Source organism: Coregonus clupeaformis, chromosome 1 (assembly GCF_020615455.1).
Source record: "Coregonus clupeaformis isolate EN_2021a chromosome 1, ASM2061545v1, whole genome shotgun sequence".
NCBI classification, from domain to species: domain Eukaryota; kingdom Metazoa; phylum Chordata; class Actinopteri; order Salmoniformes; family Salmonidae; genus Coregonus; species Coregonus clupeaformis.
Genome location: NC_059192.1, coordinates 70,570,394 through 70,595,382, shown reverse-complemented (window position 1 = coordinate 70,595,382; position 24,989 = coordinate 70,570,394). Strand labels below are relative to the sequence as shown.

Genomic DNA, 24,989 nt, shown 5'->3' with positions numbered 1-24,989 from the left:
GTGGTCTAAGGCACTGCATCGCAGTGCTAGCTGTGCCACTAGAGATCCTGGTTCGAGTCCAGGCTCTGTCGCAGCCGGCCGCGACCGGGAGACCCATGGGCGGCGCACAATTGGTCCAGCGTCGTCCAAGTTAGGGGAGGGTTTGGCCGGCAGTGATGTGGGTTCGTTTCCCACGGGGGGCCAGTATGAAAAAAAACATGTATGCATTCACTAACTGTAAGTCGCTCTAGCACAGCCACAAAGTCAAAATTGGCTATCTACATTTCAGCAGACGCTCTTTGTGGCTGTGCTATATCGTAAAAATTAATGAAAACAAAAATGGGCTTTTAGTCTTAATTTAACGTTAGGGTTCGGCATAAGGTTACCAGTGTAGGTAAGGTTAGGTTGAAAATCACTCTTCTTAAGAAGAGAAATTGTAGAAATAGGCGGGCTTTATGACTTTGTGGCTGTGGTAACTAGTGACGACCGCACAGTGGGAGGGTTATGAATACTCTGACACCACCAATGGAAAGATCAAGAACCGCCTGCCGTGATAGACTAGACACTGAAAGGAGGAGAGGAAAGTTGATGGAATGATGGAAAAGGAGGTGAGTAGAGTTGACAAGGAAACAGATGTCTAACAGGACAATATAAGCATTTAAATTGTTGCCATTTTATCATTGCCACCATGCACAATGATTAAGTCTGCCTGCCCTGGTCTCATAGACTAGATGTAACATAGTAAATGTAAATCCGGGATACTCAAATTGGTATGATTTGTTACAGTTTGGTATGGTTACATAAGACAGGTTACTTAAGGCAAAAACTAATGGAGGGAGGTTAGTCGGGCGTATAACCCGAACGTCTAGTAACCCGAAGGTTGCGTGTTCTAATCTCATCACGGACAAGTTTTTTTTAGCTACTTTGCAACTACTTAGCATGTTGTTAGCTAACCCTAAACCTAACCTTAATCCTTTTAGCTAACCCTTTCCCTTTCCCTAACCTTAACCGTAACCCTTTAACCTAACTCATAACCTTATCCCTAACCCCTAACCCCTAGCATTGCAAACGTTAGCCAGCTGGCTAATGTTATCCACTTAGCTAACATTACCCACAACAAATTGGAATCATAACATATCATACATTTTGAAAATTCGTAACATATTCAACGTTTTTGCAAATTTGTAACATATTGGATATTTTGCAAATTCGTAACATATCATATGAAATGGGTGATGGACATCCACAAATTAATACATACCATACGAAACGTAACATATCATCCTAAGTGGAGTGTCTCGGATTTACATACAGAATAATATAAATTGCTCTGAGACCAGGTTGGCCCTAAGAACACTTGGTATCTACCAATGTTCATGACAAAGGATGTGCAGGTAAACAATTAGCAGCATCACCTTCGTGGAGAGATGAGCACAGACAGGAAGACAGGAAGCTCTGTACCACGGGTGGGGTTGGCTTTGGATGTGGCATCGAAAACGGTCACAAAGCAGCCAATTAGTGATCTGTGATACAGTTCGGTATACTGACATTAGGGCTCAAAGCTCAGCTGGTGAAAATATAATATATGTGTGTGTGTGTGTATATATATGTATATATATATATATATATATATATATATATATATAGTGCATTCGGAAAGTATTCAGACCCCTTGACTTTTTCCACATTTTATTACGTTACAGCCTTATTCGAAAATGGATTAAATTGTTTTTTCCCCTCAATACACACAATACCCCATAAAGACGAAGCAAAAACAGGGTTTTATAAATATCACATATCACAAGTATTCAGACCCTTTACTCAGTACTTTGTTGTAGCACCTTTGGCAGCGATTACAGCCTCAAGTCTTCTTGGGTATGACACTACAAGCTTGGCACACCTGTATTTGGGGAGTTTCTCCCATTCTTCTCTGCAGATCCTCTCAAGCTCTGTCAGGTTGGATTGGGAGCGTCGCTGCACAGTTATTTTCAGGTCTCTCCAGAGATCAGGTTCAAGTCCGGGCTCTGGCTGGGCCACTCAAGGACATTCAGAGACTTGTCTCGAAGCCACTCCTGCGTTGTCTTGGCTGTGTGCTTAGGGTCGTTGTCCTGTTGGAAGGTGAACCTTCACCCCAGTCTGAGCGCTCTGGAGCAGGTTTTCATCAAGGATCTCTCTGTACTTGGCTCCGTTAATCTATCCCTCGATCCTGACTAGTCTCCCAGTCCCTGCCGCTGAAAAACATCCCCACAGCATGATGCTGCCACCACCATGCTTCACCGTAGGGATGGTGCCAGGTTTCCCCCAGACGTGACGCTTGGCATTCAGGCCAAAGAGTTCAATCTTGGTTTCATCAGACCAGAGAATCTTGTTTCTCATGGTCTGAGAGTCCTTTAGGTGCCTTTTGGAAAACTCCAAGCGGGCTGTCATGTGCCTTTTACTGAGGAGTGGCTTCTGTCTGGCCACTCTACCATAAAAGGCCTGATTGGTGGAGTGCTTCAGAGATGGTTGTCCTTCTGGAAGGTTCTCCCATGTGGAGCTCGGTCAGAGTGACTATCGGGTTCTTGGTCACCTCCCTGACCAAGGCCCTTCTCCCTCAATTGCTCAGTTTGGCCGGGCGGCCAGCTCTAGGAAGAGTCTTGGTGGTTCCAAACTTCTTCCATTGAAGAATGATGGAGGCCACCGTGTTCTTGGTGACCTTCAATACTGCAGACATTATTTGGTACCTTTCCCCAGATCTGTGCCTTGACACAATCCTGTCTCGGAGCTCTACGGGCAATTCCTTCGACCTCATGGCTTGGTTTTTGCTCTGACATGCACTGTCAACTGTGGGAACTTATATAGACAGGTGTGTGCCTTTCCAAATCATGTCTAATCAATTGAATTGACCACAGGTGGACTTGGACTGCAATCAAGTTGTAAAATCATCTCAAGGATGATCAATGGAAACAGGATGCACCAGAGCTCAATTTCGAGTCTCATAGCAAAGGGTCTGAATACTTATGTAATAAGGTATATATATTTGTAAAAATGTCTAAAAACCTGTTTTCACTTCATCATTATGGGGTATTGTGTGCAGATTGATGATTATTTTATTTTTATTTGGGCCATTTTAGAATAAGGCTGTAATGTAACAAAATGTGGAAAAAGTCAAGGGGTCTGAATACTTTCCCAATGCACTGTATAAACACTACATGACCAAAAGTATGTGGACACCCTCTCTTTGAACATCTCATTCCAAAATCATGGAGATTAATATAGAGTTGGTCCCCCCTTCGCTGCTATAACAACCTACACTCTTCTGGGAAACGTTCCACTAGATGTTAGAACATTGCTGCGGGGACTTGCTTCAATTCAGCCACAAGAGCATTAGTGAGGACGGGCACTGATGTTGGGCGATTTGGCCTGGCTCACAGTCGGCGTTCCAATTCATCCCAAAGATGTCCGATGGGGTTGAGGTCAGGGCTCTGTCTTGACAAACCATTTCTGTATGGACCTTGTTTTGTGTACAGGGACATTTTCATGCTGAAACAGGAAAGGGCCTTCCCCAAACTGTTGCCACAAAGTTGGAAGCACAGAATCCTCTAGAATGTCATTGTATGCTGTAGCATTTTTCCCTTCACTGGAACTAAGGGGCCTACCCGAACCATGAAAAACAGCCCCAGACCATTATTCCTCCTCCACCAAACTTTACAGTTGGCACTATGCATTCGGGCAGGTACAGTTCTCCTGGCATCCGCCAAACCCAGATTAGTCCGTCGGACTGCCAGATGGTGAAGCGTGATTCATCATTCCAGAGAACGCGTTTCCACTGCTCCAGAGTCCAATGGCGGTGAGCTTTACACCACTCCAGCCGACGCTTGGCATTGCGCATGGTGATCTTAGGCTTGTGTGCGGCTGCTTGGCCATGGAAACCCATTTCATGAAGTTCCAGAAGACAGTTATTGTGCTGACGTTGTTTCCAGAGGCAGTTTGGAACTCGGTAGTGAGTGTTGCAACCGAGGACAGCGCTAAGTGCTTCAGCACTCGGCGGTCCCGTTCTGTGAGCTTGTGTGGCCTACCACTTCGCTGCTGAGCCGTTGTTGCTCCTAGATGTTTCCACTTCACAACAACATCACTTACAGTTGACCGGGACTTCTCTAGCAGGGAAGAATTTGACGAACTGACTCGTTTGAAAGGTGCCACGTTGAAAGTTACTGAGCTCTTCAGTAACGCCATTCTACTGTCAACGTTTGTCTATGGAGATTGCATAGCTGTGTGCTCAATTTTATACACCTTTCAGCAACGGGTGTGGCTGAAATAGCCAAATCCACTAATTTGAAGGGGTATCCACATACTTTTGTATATATAGTGAATGTACCATACCAAACATAACATTACATACTAATTTGACTGGCCCGGAAATTCGTTTACTGTGTTACGTCTACCACTGAGTCCAGGTTGCAACCAGCGTTAGAGCGCTTACAACAAGTCTCATTATGTAATGAGCTGAGTATAATGCCACAATGAGCTTCAGTCAAAGATCTTTACAGTTCAACATCACTGTAATAGCTGCAATATGTAACTTTTTGGGCGGCCTGACCAAATGCACATAAACATGAGTTACAGATCTTTCATTATCATTGAAAGCAAGTCTATGAAGCGGTAGATCGGTTGTATGTGCACTATTTCTATGCTTCCGGTTCTTAAGTTTAGTTTTTGCGTCTTTTACTTTCGTTTTTTTTACACCAGCTTCAAAAGGTTGAAAATACAATATTTTTGGTTATTGAAAATACATTTCACAGCGGTTTAGATGTTACATTTCCTTATTGCTTGTTTGGTAACATAAACTGAAATTAGGCGAACTTTTACAATTTTAGCAATCAGGAAATGGCAGAGCGATTTCTTCATAGTGCATCTTTCAAGTTTGTCAATGTTACATAAAACCACTTAGTCATAGAAACACACCTTTTCCCCGACTGCCCATCCAAGCCATGGCAGAGTGCTGAATGTACCCTGCAGTAAAGTCCATTTGTAGCATGTGTGCTGAGTCAGAGGCCTCCTCTGCTGCACTGAAAAAGATGTGATTGTACATTCAGACTAATTAAAAAAACATTCATTAAGCCAGCTACAAACACCATTTAGCAAAGGCACATGCAGTGGAACCATGCTCAAGACAAAGATAATCCGCCTTCCATATCTATAAATTACTGGCAGATATTGTAGCATACATCAATGGCTTTATGGTGGATAATGGCTAATACGAATATGTAACACCCAGGTTCTTGGTGTAACACTTAAAATGACTGTTTGTAGGCTATTACCAGAAAAGTAAAGGGTTCTTTGATTTTAAATGGACTGTGTACACCTCAATATCTTATATGTATGTCTATAGACATATAAACTGAACTCTACATTGTTTGTATTCATTGCAAATATACGGAATTAAATAAATAGAACACAAAACATGATAAATAGCTCCTACATGTCACACCCTGGCTCTGGGGACTCTATATGTTGAGCCAGGGTGTGTAGATTCTATGTGTTGGTGTTCTGTGTTGTAGATTCTAGTTGTTGAATTTCTATGTTGGCCAGAGTGGTTCTCAATCAGAGGCAACGAGTGTCAGCTGTTGCTGGTTGTCTCTGATTGGGAACCACATTTAGACAGGCTGTTTTCCCACAGTAGTGGTGGGATCTTGTTCCTTTTGGTTTGTACCGTAGGACTGCACGTATCGTTTGTTGTTTTGTTCGTGTTATCACTATTAATAAAAAGAGTATGTTTGCCTTCAACGCTGCGCCTTGGTCCTCCTCCTTCGACGATCGTGATAGAAGATCCCACCACAACAGGACCAAGCAGCGTGTCCAGGAGCACACGCAGGAGGTAACTCTAGTGGATGTCCTCCTCGGTTGGGGGCAGATTACGGAGGAGGAGGCCGTCCGGTACCGGAGGGCTATGAAGGGGGAGACCCAGGCAGGAGAGGAGAAGCGGCGCCAACCGGGCCGTGGTCGGACAGGCGAGAGGCACCCCCAAGAAATTTTTAGGGGGGGGGCACACTGCATGGATGACGGGGCTGCTGCAGGCAGCTACAGGTCGAGTTTGGGGATTAGGAGAGGAGGCCACCGGGTTTGGGGGGCCGGAAGGCAGGTTGGCGGAGCCTGGATGTAGAGCAGAGCCAACTCCCCGTACTCAGGCATGGCAGCGTGAGACTGGGCAGGTTCCGGGGTATGCGGAGCTGCGTACTGTGCCACGAGTGGTCTGGCATAATCCGGTACGTCCTGTGCGAGCACCCCGCACGTGTCGTGCGAAGGTGGGCATGCAGCCAGGACGGAGTGTGCCGGCTCAGCGCTCGTGGCCTCCAGTGCCCCTCCTCGGTCCCGGATATCCTGCGCCAGTGTCACGTGCTGTTATGCCAGTACGTGTACACAGCCCTGTATGTCCTGTGCTGATGCCTCACACAGAGTGTGTGAAGGTAGGCATTCAGCCAGGACGGGTTGTGTCAGCTCTTCACTCCAGGCCTCCAATCCGTCTCCACAGCCCGGCCCGGCCTGTTCCTGCCCCTCGCACCAAGCCTACGGTGCGCGTCGCCAGCCCGGCCCGGCCTGTTCCTACCCCTCGCACCAAGCCTACGGTGCGCGTCGCCAGCCCGGCCCGGCCTGTTCCTGCCCCTCGCACCAAGCCTACGGTGCGCGTCGCCAGCCCGGCCCGGCCTGTTCCTGCCCCTCGCACCAAGCCTACGGTGCGCGTCACCCGGTCCGCCCATTCCCCACGCACCAAGCCTACGGTGCGCGTCGCCAGCCCAGCCCGGCCTGTTCCTGCCCCTCGCACCAAGCCTACGGTGTGCGTCGTCAGCCCGGTCCGGCCCATTCCTGCTCCACGCACCAAGCCTACGGTGCGCGTCGCCAGCCCAGCCCGGCCTGTTCCTGCCCCTCGCACCAAGCCTACGGTGCGCGTCGTCAGCCCGGTCCGGCCCATTCCTGCTCCACGCACCAAGCCTACGGTGCGCGGCGTCAGCCCGGTCCGGCCCGTTCCTGCTCCCCGCACCAAGCCAGGGGTGCGCATCGTCAGCCCGGTCCGGCCTGTTCCTGCTCCACTCACCAAGCCAGGGGTGCACGTCGTCAGCCCGGTCCGGCCCGTTCCTGGTCCACGCACCAAGCCAGGGGTGCGCGTCGTCAGCCCGGTCCGGCCCGTTCCTGCTCCACGCACCAAGCCTGTGGTGTGCGTCGTCAGTCCGGCACAACCTGTGCCTGGGTCACCGGTACCTGGTCAGGTACCGGTCATCAGCTCCACATCGGAGCCCAAGCAATCCGCTCCACCGACGTCCAGTTCAAGTCCAGCCAGCGGGGCTAGACCGGACCAGGGGCGCTACGGGGGGATTGTTGAGGGGTGGTGGTCATGCCCGGAGCCGGAACCGCCTCCGAGGAGGAATGCCCACCCAGCCCTCCCCTGTTTGGTTTATGTTTAGGCGCGGTCGCAGTCCGCGCCTTTGGGGGGGGGGTACTGTCACACCCTGGCTCTGGGGACTCTATATGTTGAGCCAGGGTGTGTAGATTCTATGTGTTGGTGTTCTGTGTTGTAGATTCTAGTTGTTGAATTTCTATGTTGGCCAGAGTGGTTCTCAATCAGAGGCAACGAGTGTCAGCTGTTGCTGGTTGTCTCTGATTGGGAACCACATTTAGACAGGCTGTTTTCCCACAGTAGTGGTGGGATCTTGTTCCTTTTGGTTTGTACCGTAGGACTGCACGTATCGTTTGTTGTTTTGTTTCGTGTTATCACTATTAATAAAAAGAGTATGTTTGCCTTCAACGCTGCGCCTTGGTCCTCCTCCTTCGACGATCGTGACACTACAATGTTGCTTGTGTGTTGTTTTGTATTTCAAATAGTTTTCACAATCTTATTTGACATCCCACCCGGGATGGGCGGGGCTTGGGAGATAGGAAGGTCTACCTCTGTAGCTCAGACGGGGCTGTTAGTGTGTAAATTACTCCGGAGTCTCTAAAGGGACAGTGCCCTCGTTGAAACTTCAAAAGTCGAATCAGCCTCGCCGCTACTGATTTCATCCGGGTAGGAATGTAAATTGTTATGTAGAGTTTGGTAAATATTTGGAAGTAAAAAGAGAACTAAACGTGCATTTTTCATGACAGCGTCACAATCTCTCCTTCCTACCTTGAACCCTTCCTAAGGTAAGTTCGCTTTCTTTGACTGCAGTCCATCTTGTTGTTTTTCTCCTTTACATTGCCTTTGTTGTGTCAGTTTTAGGCTGATATAGTCAAAGTTAATACATCAGAGAAAACGAATCATATTTATGCAACATTCATACTCATAGTCAATCCTAAGCATATTCCTAGGTAGAATTCACTTCACACTTGAACTTTCTTTCTTAACTATTCTTCTTCCTGAGCTACAAAGCTAGATGTGAAAAGTACGTCTTTGTGTACCTTACCAGATACACCAGTAGCCTGAAGATATTGTTCTGCATATTCAAGCAGGCATTGTGAAACCTGTTGCCTAGACACTTTTGTTTTTAGTCTGTTTGTGGTTTGACCTGTTACTCTTGCGCTGGTGTCTCATATGTACAGTTGAAGTCGGAAGTTTACATACACTTAGGTTGGAGTCATTAAAACTCGTTTTTCAACCACTCCACAAATGTATTGTTAACAAACTATAGTTTTGGCAAGTCGGTTAGGACATCTACTTTGTGCATGACACAAGTAATGTTTCCAACAATTGTTTACAGACAGATTATTTCACTTATAATTCACTGTATTACAATTTCAGTGGGTCAGAATTTTACATACACTAAGTTGACTATGCCTTTAAACAGCTTGGAAATTCCAGAAAATGATGTCATGGCTTTAGAAGCTTCTGATAGGCTAATTGTGTCATGTGAATTTCTATCTCTAATTCACCCTAAGCTTGAATCATTACCAGAGGTTGTAAGGCTCTGGTTTTAATCATCAATGATTCAAGGTCCACAACTCACAAGTCTTATCTGTATTTTTATTCATGGCGAGAGCTCTCCTGCAAATGACACAAACAGACGATTTTATACCTCCTGGACTTGACTCCTCCCACCTTTAGGTGACTTTTCTAAACAGTTTCCGCCTTCCCCCTTGAATGGTTAGTACCGCCCCCTCTGTTAGTGGGTTGACACTACATGATAATTCTAACATTTATACTGTGTTTGGGGTGAAACCCTTTAGTAATTATTCTTAAAATCCAAATTAATCTAACAAATTGACATCATTTGAGTCAATTGGAGGTGTACCTGTGGATGTATTTCAAGGCCTACCTTCAAACTCAGTGCCTCTTTGCTTGACATCATGGGAAAATCAAAAGAAATCAGCCAAGACCTCAGATAATTGTAGACCTCCACAAGTCTGGTTCATCCTTGGGAGCAATTTCCAAACGCCTGAAGGTACCACATTCATCTGTACAAACAATAGTACGCAACTATAAACACCATGGGACCACGCAGCCATCATACCGCTCAGGAAGGAGACGCGTTCTGTCTCCTAGAGATGAACGTACTTTGGTGCAAAAAGTGCAAATCAATCCCAGAACAACAGCAAAGGACCTTGTGTAGATGCTGGAGGAAACAGGTACAAAAGTATCTATATCCACAGTAAAACAAGTCCTATATCGACATAACCTGAAAGGCCGCTCAGCAAGGAAGATGCCACTGCTCCAAAACCGCCATAGAAAAGTCAGACTACGGTTTGCAACTGCACATGGGGACAAAGATTGTCCTTTTTGAGAAATGTCCTCTGGTCTGATGAAACAAAAATAGAACTGTTTGGCCATAATGACCATCATTATGCAAGCCGAAGAACACCATCCCAACCGTGAAGCACGGGGGTGGAAGCATCATGCTGTGGCGGTGCTTTGCTGCAGGAGGGACTGGTGCACTTCACAAAATAAATGGCATCATGAGGAAGGAAAATTATGTGCATATATTGAAGCAACATCTCAAGACATCAGTCAGGAAGTTAAAGCTTGGTCGCAAATGGGTCTTCCAAATGGACAATGACCCCAAGCATACTTCCAAAGTTGTGGCAAAATGGCTTAAGGACAACAAAGTCAAGGTATTGGAGTGGCCATCATAAAGCCCTGACCTCAATCCTATAGACATTTTGTGGGCAGAACTGAAAAAGCGTGTGCGAGCAAGGAGGCCTACAAACCTGACTCAGTTATACCAGCTCTGTCAGGAGGAATGGGCCAAAATTCACCCAACGTATTGTGGGAAGCTTGTGGAAGGCTACCTGAGACGTTTGACCCAAGTTAAACAATTTAAAGGCAATGCTACCAAATACTAATTGAGTGTATGTAATCTTCTGACCCACTGGGAATGTGATGAAAGAAATAAAAGCTGAAATAAATCATTTTCTCCACTATTATTCTGACATTTCACATTCTTAAAATAAAGTGGTGATCCTAACTGACCTAAGACAGGTAATTTTTACTAGGATTAAATGTCAGGAATTGTGAAACTGAGTTTAAATGTATTTAGCTAAGGTGTATGTAAACTTCCGACTTCAACTGTACCTCAGTAATATTTTTAATGACAGGTTTGTGAAATCCTTTGGTGTTCTAGGAATAATCAGTGATGTTACCCTCTCTGCAGAGTGCATCTCCAAGGTAATCGCCTCACAGGCTCGCACGACACTTTGCTTACTGTAGCAAAATGGCCTCTATTAATTACAGTGCAAACAAAGGCTTTGAATAGTTATGTGTGGCAGTTACTTGGTTGATGATGAAGATCACAAAACTCTCTGCCTTCCAAAAGTGGAACATTTTTGTTCAGTATACAGTGGGGAAAAAAAAGTATTTAGTCAGCCACCAATTGTGCAAGTTCTCCCACTTAAAAAGATGAGAGAGGCCTGTAATTTTCATCATAGGTACACGTCAAATATGACAGACAAATTGAGATTTTTTTTCTCCAGAAAATCATATTCTAGGATTTTTAATAAATGTATTTGCAAATTATGGTGGAAAATAAGTATTTGGTCACCTACAAACAAGCAAGATTTCTGGCTCTCACAGACCTGTAACTTCTTCTTTAAGAGGCTCCTCTGTCCTCCACTCGTTACCTGTATTAATGGCACCTGTTTGAACTTGTTATCAGTATAAAAGACACCTGTCCACAACCTCAAACAGTCACACTCCAAACTCCACTATGGCCAAGACCAAAGAGCTGTCAAAGGACACCAGAAACAAAATTGTAGACCTGCACCAGGCTGGGAAGACTGAATCTGCAATACGTAAGCAGCTTGGTTTGAAGAAATCAACTGTGGAGCAATTATTAGGAAATGGAAGATATTCAAGACCGCTGATAATCTCCCCTCGATCTGGGGCTCCACGCAAGATCTCACCCCGTGGGGTCAAAATGATCACAAGAACGGTGAGCAAAAATCCCAGAACCACACGGGGGACCTAGTGAATGACCTGCAGAGAGCTGGGACCAAAGTAACAAAGCCTACCATCAGTAACACACTACGCCGCCAGGGACTCAAATCCTGCCGTGCAAGACGTGTCCCCCCTGCTTAAGCCAGTACATGTCCAGGCCCGTCTGAAGTTTGCTAGAGTGCATTTGGATGATCCAGAAGAGGATTGGGAGAATGTCATATGGTCAGATGAAACCAAAAATAGAACTTTTGGTAAAAAACTCAACTCGTCGTGTTTGTAGGACAAAGAATGCTGAGTTGCATCCAAAGAACACCATACCTACTGTGAAGCATGGGGGGTGGAAACGTCATGCTTTGGGGTTGTTTTTTCTGCAAAGGGACCAGGACGACTGATCCGTGTAAAGGAAAGAATGAATGGGGCCATGTATCATGAGATTTTGAGTGAAAACCTCCTTCCATCAGCAAGGGCATTGAAGATGAAACGTGGCTGGGTCTTTCAGCATGACAATGATCCCAAACACACCGCCGGGCAACGAAGGAGTGGCTTCGTAAGAAGCATTTCAAGGTCCTGGAGTGGCCCTAGCCAGTCTCCAGATCTCAACCCCATAGAAAATCTTTGGAGGGAGTTGAAAGTCTGTGTTGCCCAGTGACAGCCCCAAAACATCACTGCTCTATAGGAGATCTGCATGGAGGAATGGGCCAGAATACCAGCAACAGTGTGTGAAAACCTTGTGAAGACTTACAGAAAACGTTTGACCAGTGTCATTGCCAACAAAGGGTATATAACAAAGTATTGAGAAACTTTTGTTATTGACCAAATACTTATTTTCCACCATAACTTGCAAATAAATTCATTAAAAATCCTACAATGTGATTTTCTGGATTTCTTTTTCTAATTTTGTCCGTCATAGTTGACGTGTACCTATGATGAAAATTACAGGCCTCTCTCATCTTTTTAAGTGGGAGAACTTGCACAATTGGTGGCTGACTAAATACTTTTTTCCCCACTGTATTTAACCCCTTTTATTATGGCAAGCCTAAATCATAAGTATTGACTCAATCAATTTAATCCAAACATTTAACTTAGGGTCGGCTCTGTATTAATGTGGGAACACAGACCTGTGAACCACTTCGGCCCCTCATGATGAGTTCAGATCTTTTGTGGCCCCCACCCAAATCAAAGTGTCTCATCCCTGTTCTAGATTATTCACTGTTGGGTGACTTGTCTCTTCACTCTCTGTAGACTCCCTCCCCTGCTGGACAGCCACAGTCAGCAGTGTGAAGAGAATGACGAGACAATGAGTGACATATCCATATCTAGTGCCCTACACTTAACACCCCATAGTCAACTCAATTACCCAGAAGTCCTCAGCCAGAGCAGGATGGCCAATAGAGAGCCACACGGCAGCCAAGAAGAAGCACCATCAAGCTCCAGCCCAAACTGGCCACCCCAGGGATTATGTACTGGCTACAGCCCCCAGACACCCTACCCCGGACAGGAAGAGATGTGTCTGAGTGCCCTGGACCACCAGAGGTACGCCTGGCTGAAATCCAGCTTTGCCAACAGCAGCGACGGAAGCACTGGAGGGACATACCCAGACAGCCTGCCATCCTACCCATACCCGCACTGTGCAGACTTTGCCAGTTGCCCAGTAGAGGATGGCTATCATCGCCAGGGTAAATCCCACCACCCACTCCCTGGGCGATACAGCCCAAGCATCAGTAGCCTGGAGCAGCCATACTCTCTGCTCTCCTGCCCACCAGAGGCTGTCCTCCGCTACCCTTTCCTTCCCCCGTACCCCTACCCTACCCAGGGCCCGGTCTGCTGTGCACAGTGCCCTGCACAGGGGCTCGGAATGGGCCCTGTCCTACAGTTCGTTCCAAGGCCAAGGTACCGTCCACCCTACTATGGTGAGTTCCTGTTCCAGTCATGTAGGTGTATATATATGTATTAACCAGGTGAGAGGCACTGACTATGACCAAGGCAAGTTGGCACAGTATGTGTGTACCTTGTGAATCCCTCAAGGGGAGTTACACATGCACTTATACACTGAGCGGACAAAACATTAAGATCACCTTCCTAATATTGAGTTGCACCCCCCTTTCGCCCTCAGAACAGCCTCAATTCGTCGGACTCTGCAAGGTGTCGAAAGCATTCCACAGGGATGCTGGCCCATGTTGACTCCAATGCGTCCCACAATTGTGTCAAGTTGGCTGGATGTCCTTTGGGTGGTGGACCATTCTTGATACACACAGGAAACTGTTGAGCGTGAAAAACCCCATGCTGGCTGGATGTCCTTTGGGTGGTGGACCATTCTTGATACACACAGGAAACTGTTGAGCGTGAAAAACCCCAGCAGCGTTGCAGTTCTTGACACACTCAAACCAATGTGCCTGGCACCTACTACCATACCCCGTTCAAAGGCACTTTTGTCTTTTGTCTCAATTGTCTCTAGGCTTAAAAATCCTTTAACCTGTCTCCTCCCCTTCATCTACACTGATTGAAGTGGATTTAACAAGTGACATCAATAAGGGATCATAGCTTTCACCTGGATTCACCTGGTCCGTCTATGACATGGAAAGAGCAGGTGTTCTTAATGTTTTGTACGGTCAGTGTATGTCACACACATCCCAGGCCATATGTGGCCTATTCCTAGGCCTATTCCTCAGAGGCACTTACATTTTGTATGTACTTTGTCATCCCACACCCTAAAGAGTGTTAAATCATCCACAGTGCATGCAGCAACATATTCTGTTTATAAACAGGTTTCCATCCAACCTTTTTTATGCAAGTAAAGTGTCAGAAGAAACATGTGACGACAGGTCTGATGGAAACAGCAAATTTGACAGTAAACTTTCCAAATGTCAACAAAACAAAATACGCTAGACAAGGTGGGATCTTTTTGAGTCAGTTAAACGTTTTTTGTGAGAAATGGGGATGGAGATGCCTTATGCGCAAATATTGATATAATGGCCATCATATCGAAGTAAACTTGGAGTCACGCGTTGACATGTCGCTACAGATTAAATAAGTTATGATGAACTTCACAGGGTGGTGAAAGTGCAAGGTGATGAGCTTGATACTCCTTTCCATTAAATATTTTTCTGGTGACATGATCATTGATGCTTGGCTGCCGTTTGACAAATAACAATCTCGCTCTTTTGTCCATAAAAATCTCATCATGTAGGCTATCCTGCACTCTATCTGCAAGTTATTGGCATTAGCGCCAAAACCAGAGTGCGCACATTCGATATATAACGCAATTTTTTTGTGACAAAACCATCAGTAGAGTTGAAAATGCGATGGAAACCCATTTCACTTGTATTTTTTATTTGGTACATGGGAATTTAACTGCAACGGTTATTTTTATGTGCACTACATCATCACGCACAGCCTTTTATCCGCAACAAGTCAATTTGATGGAAACACATCTCTGGTGGGAAAATGCTGTTATTGTTTTTATATAGATTTGAGAATATTCCCATGAAATCTGTCTTCAATTGGATGGAAACCTAGCTAGTGACAATCAAAATGATACTCTTTCTGTATTTATGTTAATATACAGTACCAGTCAAAAGTTTGGACACACCTACTCATTCAAGGGTTTTTCTTTATTTTTACTATTTTCTACATTGTAGAATAATAGTGATGACCTCAACTATGAAATAACACATATGGAATCATGTAGTAACCAAAAAAGTGTTAAACAAATCAAATATATCCTATATTTGAGATTCTTCAAAGTAGCCACCCTTTGCCTTGATGACAGCTTTGCACACTCTTGGCATTCTCTCAATAAGCTTCACCTGGAATGCTTTTCCAACAGTCTTGAAGGAGTTCCCACATATGCTGAGCACTTGTTGGCTGCTTTTCCTTCACTCTGCGGTCCAACTCATCCCAAACCATCTCAGTGTCTGAGCTCCTCTGTTTTTCACGGAAGAGGGTTCCGCGTCCTGTTGAACGAAGGAGACCTTGGTTTGTTGTTTTGAAAAGTTTTGTGTTTTGAAAGTGTATTGGAAAGTTTCTTAGTAGCTAGCTAACTTTTTAGTTTGGATCTAGCCTAGCTGCTAGGTAGCTGCCTATCAAGCTAGCAGGGATTCTTGAGGGCTTGAACGCAGCTGTTTGTTGTGTTCAATCTTCCCTGTGACCTGCCCTGTCTGGAACTGCGAGGAGGTACAGCGTAACCTACGTTGCTAGCTACCATGACAAAGACCAAAGCCGGCGGGAGTACTGTTGAGGACAGTGGTGTCTATCACAGGTGAAGGATCTTTTAAACGAACAAAAATAGTTCTACAAGCAGTTGTTACAACAAGAAGAAAATAGCTTCAAGTGTTGTGTCCAAATACTGGTGGATTCAACTAATAAAATAATGGACGACCTGACCAGAGAGGTCCAGGACCTGAAGAACAGTTTGCAGTTCTCCCAGGGTCAGCTCGATGAGGTGAAACAGAAGAAGCCATTGAGAGAGGACATCAGTTCTCTGTGTGAATCCATGATAACAATGACGGTTGTCCCTCAACATGGTTGTGGACGGAATTGCAGAATCCCCATATGAGACCTGGACGGAGTCTGAGGACAAAGTGAGGGAAATGATCTCTGAGAAATTGAAGATGGACCACCGGAAGATTGAGGTGAAGCGCGCTCACAGGACTGGAAAACCCACCACCGGCCCAGGTGACAGGCCCAGGCTGATAGTGGTCAAGTTCCTGAGGTTCAAGGACAAGGTAGCTGTTCTGGAAAGAGCCAAGAACTGTAATCGGAGGGCTGATATAAATACTATGCATGCCAGTCTCTCTTGGAAACATGTTGAATATACCAAATTGTTTGCATAGTCAACTTACACACAGCTCTGACACACACACTTACACCACCAGATATTTCACAGTCCCCAAATCCAGAACAATTCAAGAAAGCGTACGATATTATATAGACATTATTGCATGGAACTCTGTTCCATCTCATATTGCTCAAATGAACAGAAAACCTGGTTTCAAAAAACAGATAAAGCAACACCTCACGGCACAACACCTCTCCCCTATTTGACCTAGATAGTGTGTGTATGTATTTTTATTGATGTAGTTCTGTACTTGTCTATTAATGTTCTGTGTTATGTCATGTTTCATGTTTTGTGTGGACCCCAGGAAGAGTAGCTGCTGCTTTTGCAACAGCTAATGGGGATCCTAATAAAATACAAAAAATACAAAAATTGGGTTGAGGTCGGGTGATTGTGGAAGCCAGGTCATCTGATGCAGCACTCCATCACTCTCCTTCTTGGTCAAAAAGCCCTTACACAGCCTGGAGGTGTGTTGGGTCATTGTCCTGTTGAAAAACAAATGATAGTCCCACTAAGCGCAAACCAGATGGGATGGCGTATCGCTGCAGAATGCTGTGGTAGCCATGCTGGTTAAGTGTGCCTTGAATTCTAAATAAATCACAGACAAGTGTCACCAACAAAGCACCATCACACCACCTCCTCCATGCTTAACGGTGGGAACCACACATGCGGAGATCATCCGTTCACCTACTCTGCGTCTCACAAAGACACGGCGATTGGAACCAAAAATCTCAAATTTGGACTCATCAGACCAAAGGACAGATTTCCACTGGTCTAATGTCCATTGCAAGTCGTTTCTTGGCCCAAGCAAGTCTCTTCTTCTTATTGGTGTCCTTTAGTAGTGGTTTCTTTGCAGCAATTTGACCATGAAGGCCTGATTCACACAGTCCCCTCTGAACAGTTGATGTTGAGATGTGTCTGTTTCTTGAACTCTGTGAAGCATTTATTTGGGCTGCAATTTCTGAGGCTGATAACACTAATGAACTTATCCTCTGCAGCAGAGGTAACTCTGGGTCTTCCATTCCTGTGTCAGTCTTCACGAGAGCCAGTTTCATCATAGCGCTTGATGGTTTTTGCGACTGCACTTGAAGAAACTTTCAAAGTTCTTGAAATGTTCCATATTGACATGTCTTAAAGGAATGATGGACTGTCGTTTCTCTTTGCTTATTTGAGCTGTTCTTGCCATAATACAGACTTGGTCTTTTACCAAATAGGGCTATCTTCTGTATACCCCCTCCTACCTTGTCACAACACAACTGATTGGCTCAAACGCATTAAGAAGGAAAGAAATTCCACAAATGAACACACCTGTTAATTTAAATGCATTCCAGGTGACTACCTCATGAAGCTGGTTGAGAGAAAGCCAAGAGTGTGCAAAGCTGTCATCAAGGCAAAGGGTGGCTATTTGAAGAGTCTCAAATATAAAATATATTTTAATTTGTTTAACACGTTTTTGGTTACCACATGATTCCATATGTGTTATTTCATAGTTTTGATTTCTTCACTATTATTCTACAATGTAGAAAATAGTAAAAATAAAGAGAAACCCTGGAATGAGTAGGTGTTCTAAAACTTTTGACTGGTACTGTATGTATGTGTCTGTCTGTCTGTCATATCAGGTCCAGACCACTGCAGACATCAAGATGCAGCTGCCACCACTCAAAGGTGAGTTGTCTAACTAACCTATGAAAAATGTATGCACTCACTAACTGTAAGTCGCTCTGGATAAGAGCGTCTGCTAAATGACTAAAATGTAACCCACCATCTCTGATGTTACAACTTCCGCTCAATGTTTTACTTCCCTGATTTTACATTTTAAAAACGGTCTAATAGTGTAAACGATGGCATCTGTGACAATATCAAGCCCATTTGAAGAGGATGATATGAGGAATGCATACCGTAAATTATTTTGACAGAGAATAGTTCTGACAAGCTAATTATGCCAATTACATGCGACATACTCTTTTTTTCCATTGGAACAGGCATGTGCTAATAATAATGTGTTTTCGGTTCCGGACTCTGCATGCCACTGAAGTCGTGCACAAACAGTACAGGCCATAACACAGCATTAGCTATAAGGTGGACACCAGAGGAGGCTGGTGGGAGGAGCTGTAGGAGGACATGCTCATTGTAATGAATGGAATGGATTTAATGGAGCGGTATCAAACACATCAAACATATGGAAACCACACATTTGATTCCATTCCATTAATTCCATTCCATCCATTACAATGAGACCGTTCTCCTATATCTCCTCTCACCAGCCTCCACTGGTGGACACACATCATAGGTAATGGGTTAGTACAGACCAATACAATAGACAAGGGTTCTAAGCTACCAAACAGACAGTGGGAACTCAAACATCTAAAAGGCCAATAACTGCCTGCACAATTTCCCCTTGAGGGATAAATAAAGTATTTTGAATTGAATTACACTTAGTGTGCTAGCTGTACATTGTAAGTTAAGTTCTTGACTGGCACCATGATTTGTCTCTCCCATCACAGTGAGAGCTTTGTCCCCCAACACAGACAGAGTGACAGACCTGGGAGTAGTACACAGCTGTCATTGGAGCAAAGTAAGTGCTGTTTTTATTTAACTAGGCAAGTCAATTAAGAACAAATTCTTATTTACAATGACTGCCTACACCGGCCAAACCTGGACGACGCTGGGCCAATTGTGCACCGCCCTATGGGACTCCCAATCACGGCCGGTTGTGATACAGCCTGGAATCGAACCAGGGGGTCTGTAGTGACGCCTCAAGCACTGAGATGCAGTGCCTTAGACCGCTGCACCACTCGGGATCCCAGAGTATGGTAGTTGGATCAGAGTAAGTGCTGTACAGAGTATGGTAGTTGGAGGTAGACCAAAACTGCCAATAGTATCAACATGGAATCTGTTGTATTTTTCTACTAACACTGACTTTGCAGACAGTTGCTTTATTAACATTTACATTTTAGTCATTTAGCAGACGCTCTTATCCAGAGCGACTTACAGTTAGTGAGTGCATACATTTTCATACTGGCTCCCCGTGGGAAACGAACCCACAACCCTGGCGTTGCAAGCGCCATGCTCTACCAACTGAGCTACAGGGGACATTATGGAAAAGTTTTACTTAATATGATTGTGATATGTGGTTGTCTCACCTAGCTATCTTAAGATGAATTAACTAACTGTGATATGTGGTTGTCCCACCTAGCTATCTTAAGATGAATGAACTAACTGTGATATCTGGTTGTCTCACCTACAGTGAGGGAAAAAAGTATTTGATCCCCTGCTGATGTTGTACGTTTGCCCACTGACAAAGACATGATCAGTCTATACTTTTAATGGTAGGTTTATTTGAACAGTGAGAGACAGAACAACAACAAAAAAATCCAGTAAAACGCATGTAAAAAAAAAATATATATTGATTTGCATTTTAATGAGGGGAAATAAGTATTTGACCCCTCTGCAAAACATGACTTAGTAGTTGGTGGCAAAACCCTTGTTGGCAATCACAGAGGTCAGTCGTTTCTTGTAGTTGGCCACCAGGTTTGCACACATCTCAGGAGGGATTTTGTCCCACTCCTCTTTGCAGATCTTCTCCAAGTCATTAAGGTTTTGGGGCTGACGTTTGGCAACTCGAACCTTCAGCTCCCTCCACAGATTTTCTATGGGATTAAGGTCTGGAGAATGGCTAGGCCACTCCAGGACCTTAATGTGCTTCTTCTTGAGCCACTCCTTTGTTGCCTTGGCCGTGTGTTTTTGGGTCATTGTCATGCTAGAATACCCATCCACGACCCATTTTCAATGCCCTGGCTGAGGGAAGGAGGTTCTCACCCAAGATTTGGCCCCGTTCATCGTCCCTTTGATGCGGTGAAGTTGTCCTGTCCCCTTAGCAGAAAAACACCCCCAAAGCATAATGTTTCCACCTCCATGTTTGACGGTGGGGATGGTGTTCTTGGGGTCATAGGCAGCATTCCTCCTCCTCCAAACACGGCGAGTTGAGTTGATGCCAAAGAGCTCAATTTTGGTCTCATCTGACCACAACACTGTCACCCAGTTCTCCTCTGAATCATTCAGATGTTCATTGGCAAACTTCAGACGGCCCTGTATATGTGCTTTCTTGAGCAGGGGGACCTTGCGGGCGCTGCAGGATTTCAGTCCTTCACGGCGTAGTGTGTTACCAATTGTTTTCTTGGTGACTATGGTCCCAGCTGCCTTGAGATCATTGACAAGATCCTCCCGTGTAGTTTTGGGCTGATTCCTCACCGTTCTCATGATCATTGCAACTCCACGAGGTGAGATCTTGCATTGAGCCCCAGGCCGAGGGAGATTTGACAGTTATTTTGTGTTTCTTCCATTTGCGAATAATCGCACCAACTGTTGTCACCTTCTCACCAAGCTGCTTGGCGATGGTCTTGTCGCCCATTCCAGCCTTGTGTAGGTCTACAATCTTGTCCCTGACATCCTTGGAGAGCTCTTTGGTCTTGGCCATGGTGGAGAGTTTGGAATCTGATTGATTGATTGGTTCTATGGACAGGTGTCTTTTATACAGGTAACAAGCTGAGATTAGGAGCACTCCCTTTAAGAGTGTGCTCCTAATCTCAGCTCGTTACCTGTATAAAAGACACCTGGGAGCCAGAAATGTTTCTGATTGAGAGGGGGGCAAATACTTATTTCCCTCATTAAAATGCAAATCAATTTATAACATTTTTGACATGTGTTTTTCTGGATTTCTATGTTGTTATTCTGTCTCTCACTGTTCAAATAAACCTACCATTTAAATTATAGACTGATCATTTCTTTGTCAGTGGGCAAACGTACAAAATCAGCAGGGGATCAAATACTTTTTTCCCTCACTGTAGCTATCTTAAGATGAATTAACTAACTGATATCTGGTTGTCTCACCTAGCTATCTTAAGACGAATGAACTAACTGTGACATGTGGTTGTCTCACCTAGCTATCTTAAGATGAATGTGACTAAGTCACTGTGGATAAGAGCATCTGCTAAATTACAAAAATGTAAAATGTTTGTGATATTATACAAATAGGAGTGATTACTCACTTGGTTCTATTGGTCCATGCTGTGTGCTATTTAACAGCAGACAGTGCTATTGAGTAACATATTATTTGTTTCTTTTAGGAAAGGTCTTTGTCACCTATGAGAGAGACAGCGACAACCATTTTAAAGAGACCATGAACTTTGTTTCCCTGCTGCGACACAACGGCTTTGACACCAGTGTAAATTTCCTTTTATATCCTCATTTCCTTTTTAAGAGTTCAGAATTAAAGAATTTCGCTTGACTTTTACTGATGTCAAGTAGTATATTAGTGATGTTTCTCTTCCTGTATGTTTTCAGGTGGATGTATTTGAGCAACAGCTCAGAAGCATCAGCGCCATTGACTTCATGGAAAAATACATCAACGAGGTAAAATGGCTGATTCAACCTCGGACGACTTTGACAAGATGGTAGAAATGCTTCTTAACCTTTTTTTATCAATGCTATGTTACGTCACAAATGAAGTCAAGTTAGCATGTGTCAACATGAAGTGGCCTGGGCTGAGGCTTTCTATCTCCATCTTCTCAGAAATATTACCTTATCATCATTGTTATCAGTCCCAAGTATCATGAGACCGTAACGGGGGCTAATATCTACATGGAGAAAGACGAGAGGATGTTACACACAGTCTATATCCATAAGCAGGTGAGCTTATGGCACTCCATATAGAAACCTAATAATCTATCAAAAATAATGTTTTCATCTATTTAATGCTTCACTTCTAGAAAGTGATATGAAACTGTGACTATGTTACAGCTGCAGAATGAGTTCATTCAGAATGGATGCCAGAACTTCAGATTCATTCCCATACTGTTTCCAGGAGCTAAAAGGGTATGGGATTTATGTGGCACGTTTTTTTAAATGAAGAAGAAAAAAAATGTAGGAAAAAGTAGTTAATATATGTTTTTTTAAGCACTAAAACACTTCACTAGGAAACTGAAAGAGAATAGCTTTTATTTACTGAATTTCTAGCAGCCTCTCTCCCTCTAGCCCGTTTATACCTTGCGCTAACACCACTTTAGGTTGGTGGCACCTTAATTGGGGAGGACGGGCTCATAGTAATGGCTGGAATGGAATAAATGGTATCAAACACATGGTTTCCATGTGTTTGATACTATTCCATTCACTCCATTCCAGCCATTTTTATGAGCCGTCCTCCCCTCAGCAGAACGATTGTGCCCACGTTTTCAGATGTGGTATTAAAATGTGTCTTATCCATCCACTGTGTCTGCATTGTGACCAGATTTTCTGGTCCCTCCCTGTATGCAAAGTATATGACAGATATTCTTTCAAATGAATATGTATTTATTTTAAGACACCTATTGATGCCACAAGTCAATGGTGTCACCTGTCAATGGTTTTAGAGGGCGGGAAATAATGATTGAAATGGTTTCACTGTCCAGCTCCGTTTACACTTGTACGATATCCAGACACAATGCATGCCTGACTACCTCCAGAGGTGGGCAGGAAGATCTGATCACAATCAGATCACAATGCTTCTTTTAATCGTCTACACCTATCTAAAAATGTGGGCACAATCAGAATGTGGACATGATCAGGACAAAGGCTGCATGTTAGAACCAGGTATAAACAGGGCTTCTGTCTCTGTCTCAGTGCCATGTTCCTGCCTGGCTCCAGAACACTCTAGTCTACACCTGGCCAAAGGACAGAGACGACATCCTACGTCGACTGATGAGGGTGGAGAAGTACAATCCTCCACCTGTTGGGGAGCTACCCACCATCGTCTCCATCCCCCTCTAGAACCACAACCTGCTGTGTTTACAGTGAAGTCCAGTCTTGCTGTTTTTTCATCAGGACTGGGTCCCACTCCCAGCCTTTTTTGGGGCGAAAGCACTAGTGTTATTCTGGGGAAATTGTGTTTCCATAGCTATGGCTGAGTGACACTAAGGACTTGTGAAGCGCATAATCAACAACCTCTGAATACTCTTAATGGTTGCCTTTTGAGAACATCTGTTGTGGTATTCTGCCCTTTGAGGTTACAATAAATTTGACTTGATGGATATTTACCCTGTCTTATTTCAGTTGGTTTGCTCCCTATAAAAACTACTATAGCATGTATCTAAGATGAGTGGATAAATATAACATTTTACTAAAGTAATTTTTTCCCTTATGGAAATACTCTTTTAAACTGAGGCATTTTGACTTGGACTTAAGTCACGATTTTCCTAACTCGTGACTCAACTCTGACTGATTACTTTGTCAGTCTCTCTCCCTTGCATGATTCAACATGCTAGCTACAACAGCAAAGTTACATAGCTACTGTACCAGCAGTCTAGCCTTACTTAGCCTTCTACCTGACAAAATATTGCTTCAAAGATTGTTGGACCGCAGCTTTTAGCACTGCCAAGAGACTTGGGACTCAAGTATAAAGGACTTGGAGTTGGACTCGAATGATGGGACTTGGGACTCGAGGTTTAGTGACTTGACTAAATCACTGCCCAGCGGGGTCTGAGTACCTAGATAAAGACAACTCTGACAGGTCGGTCCATCGGCAAAGAATATCTGCGTCTGAAATGGTGCGATATCACAGGTGTCAACTCATTCGAGACTGCAGTGTCTGTGGCTTTTCACTCCTCCCATCACCTGGTTGCCTAGGTCTTAATTGATTAGTTAGGACCTCCCCTCACCTTGTTGTATAGGTCTTAATTGATTAGTTAGGAACCCCCCTCACCTGGTTGTCTAGGTCTTTAATTTGACACTAATTGAAAGGAAGTAACAGACCAGCAGACACTAGGACCTTCATGGAGTTTAACCCCCCTTCCCTATAGTGACATGGTTAGTGCTATACGGGATCCTTGGGACATACCTACCCTAAACTTTTTAAATGTCAACTTCAATGGGGTGACGTCAGAGTTGGGATGTTTTATTATTTTTTTATTTTATTTAACCTTTATTTAACCAGGTAAGCCAGTTGAGAACAGGTTCTCATTTACAACTGTGACCTGGCCAAGATAAAGCAAAGCAGTGCGATAAAAACAACACAGAGTTACATATGGGGTAAAAAAACATAAAGTCAAAAATACAACAGAAAATATATATACAGTGTGTGCAAATGTAGCAAGTTATGGAGGTAAGGCAATACATAGGCTATAGTGCGAAATAATTACAATAGTATTAACACTGGAATGCTAGATGTGCAAGAGATTATGTGCAAATAGAGATACTGGGGTGCAAAAGAGCAAAATAAATAACAATATAGGGATGAGGTAGTTGGGTGGGCTAATTTCAGATGGGCTGTGTACAGGTGCAGTGATCGGTAAGGTGCTCTGACAACTGATGCTTAAAGTTAGTGAGGGAGATAAGAGTCTCCAGCTTCAGAGATTTTTGCAATTCGTTCCAGTCATTGGCAGCAGAGAACTGGAAGGAATGGCGGCCAAAGGAGGTGTTGGCTTTGGGAATGACCAGTGAGATATACCTGCTGGAGCGCAGACTACGGGTGGGTGCTGCTATGGTGACCAATGAGCTAAGATAAGGCGGGATTTGCCTAGCAGTGATTTATAGATGGCCTGGAGCCAGTGGGTTTGACGACGAACATGTAGTGAGGACCAGCCAACAAGAGCGTACAGGTCACAGTGGTGGGTAGTGTATGGGGCTTTGGAGACAAAACGGATGGCACTGTGATAGACTACATCCAATTTGCTGAGTAGAGTGTTGGAGGCTATTTTGTAAATGACATCGCCGAAGTCAAGGATCGGTAGGATAGTCAGTTTTACGAGGGCATGTTTGGCAGCA

The 24,989-nt window shown here is 44.4% G+C and overlaps 1 protein-coding gene across 5 annotated transcripts; it reads left to right on the top strand.

The window, feature by feature from the left end:
- Window positions 1-7,913: 7,913 nt before the first annotated feature.
- LOC121577517 (E3 ubiquitin ligase TRAF3IP2) lies at window positions 7,914-23,263 on the top strand. Of its 5 annotated transcripts, none has more exons than XM_041891222.2 (11): window positions 7,914-8,017; window positions 8,098-8,136; window positions 10,548-10,591; window positions 12,602-13,269; window positions 17,813-17,858; window positions 18,698-18,768; window positions 21,320-21,417; window positions 21,537-21,605; window positions 21,765-21,881; window positions 21,993-22,067; window positions 22,851-23,263. In XM_041891222.2, exons 3-11 carry the CDS (start codon window positions 10,560-10,562, stop codon window positions 22,995-22,997), a joined length of 1,323 nt encoding a protein of 440 aa, XP_041747156.1. In that variant the 5' UTR covers window positions 7,914-8,017; window positions 8,098-8,136; window positions 10,548-10,559; the 3' UTR covers window positions 22,998-23,263. The 5 variants fall into 5 exon arrangements, with proteins under 5 accessions (XP_041747156.1, XP_041747167.1, XP_045080815.1 ...); XM_041891233.2 differs by having other exon boundaries at window positions 10,522-10,591; XM_045224880.1 differs by having other exon boundaries at window positions 7,914-8,136.
- The last annotated feature ends 1,726 nt before the right edge of the window (window positions 23,264-24,989 follow it).

What these genes read in the sequence shown, in the direction of transcription:
- LOC121577517 (XM_041891222.2), top strand. Translation starts at nt 10,560, where the DNA reads ATGTTACCCTCTCTGCAGAGTGCATCTCCAAG. An exon ending in CTGCAGAGTGCATCTCCAAG is followed by an intron (nt 10,592 to 12,601) that starts GTAATCGCCTCA and finishes CACTCTCTGTAG; the next exon opens with ACTCCCTCCCCTGCTGGACA. An exon ending in GCAGCTGCCACCACTCAAAG is followed by an intron (nt 17,859 to 18,697) that starts GTGAGTTGTCTA and finishes CTCCCATCACAG; the next exon opens with TGAGAGCTTTGTCCCCCAAC.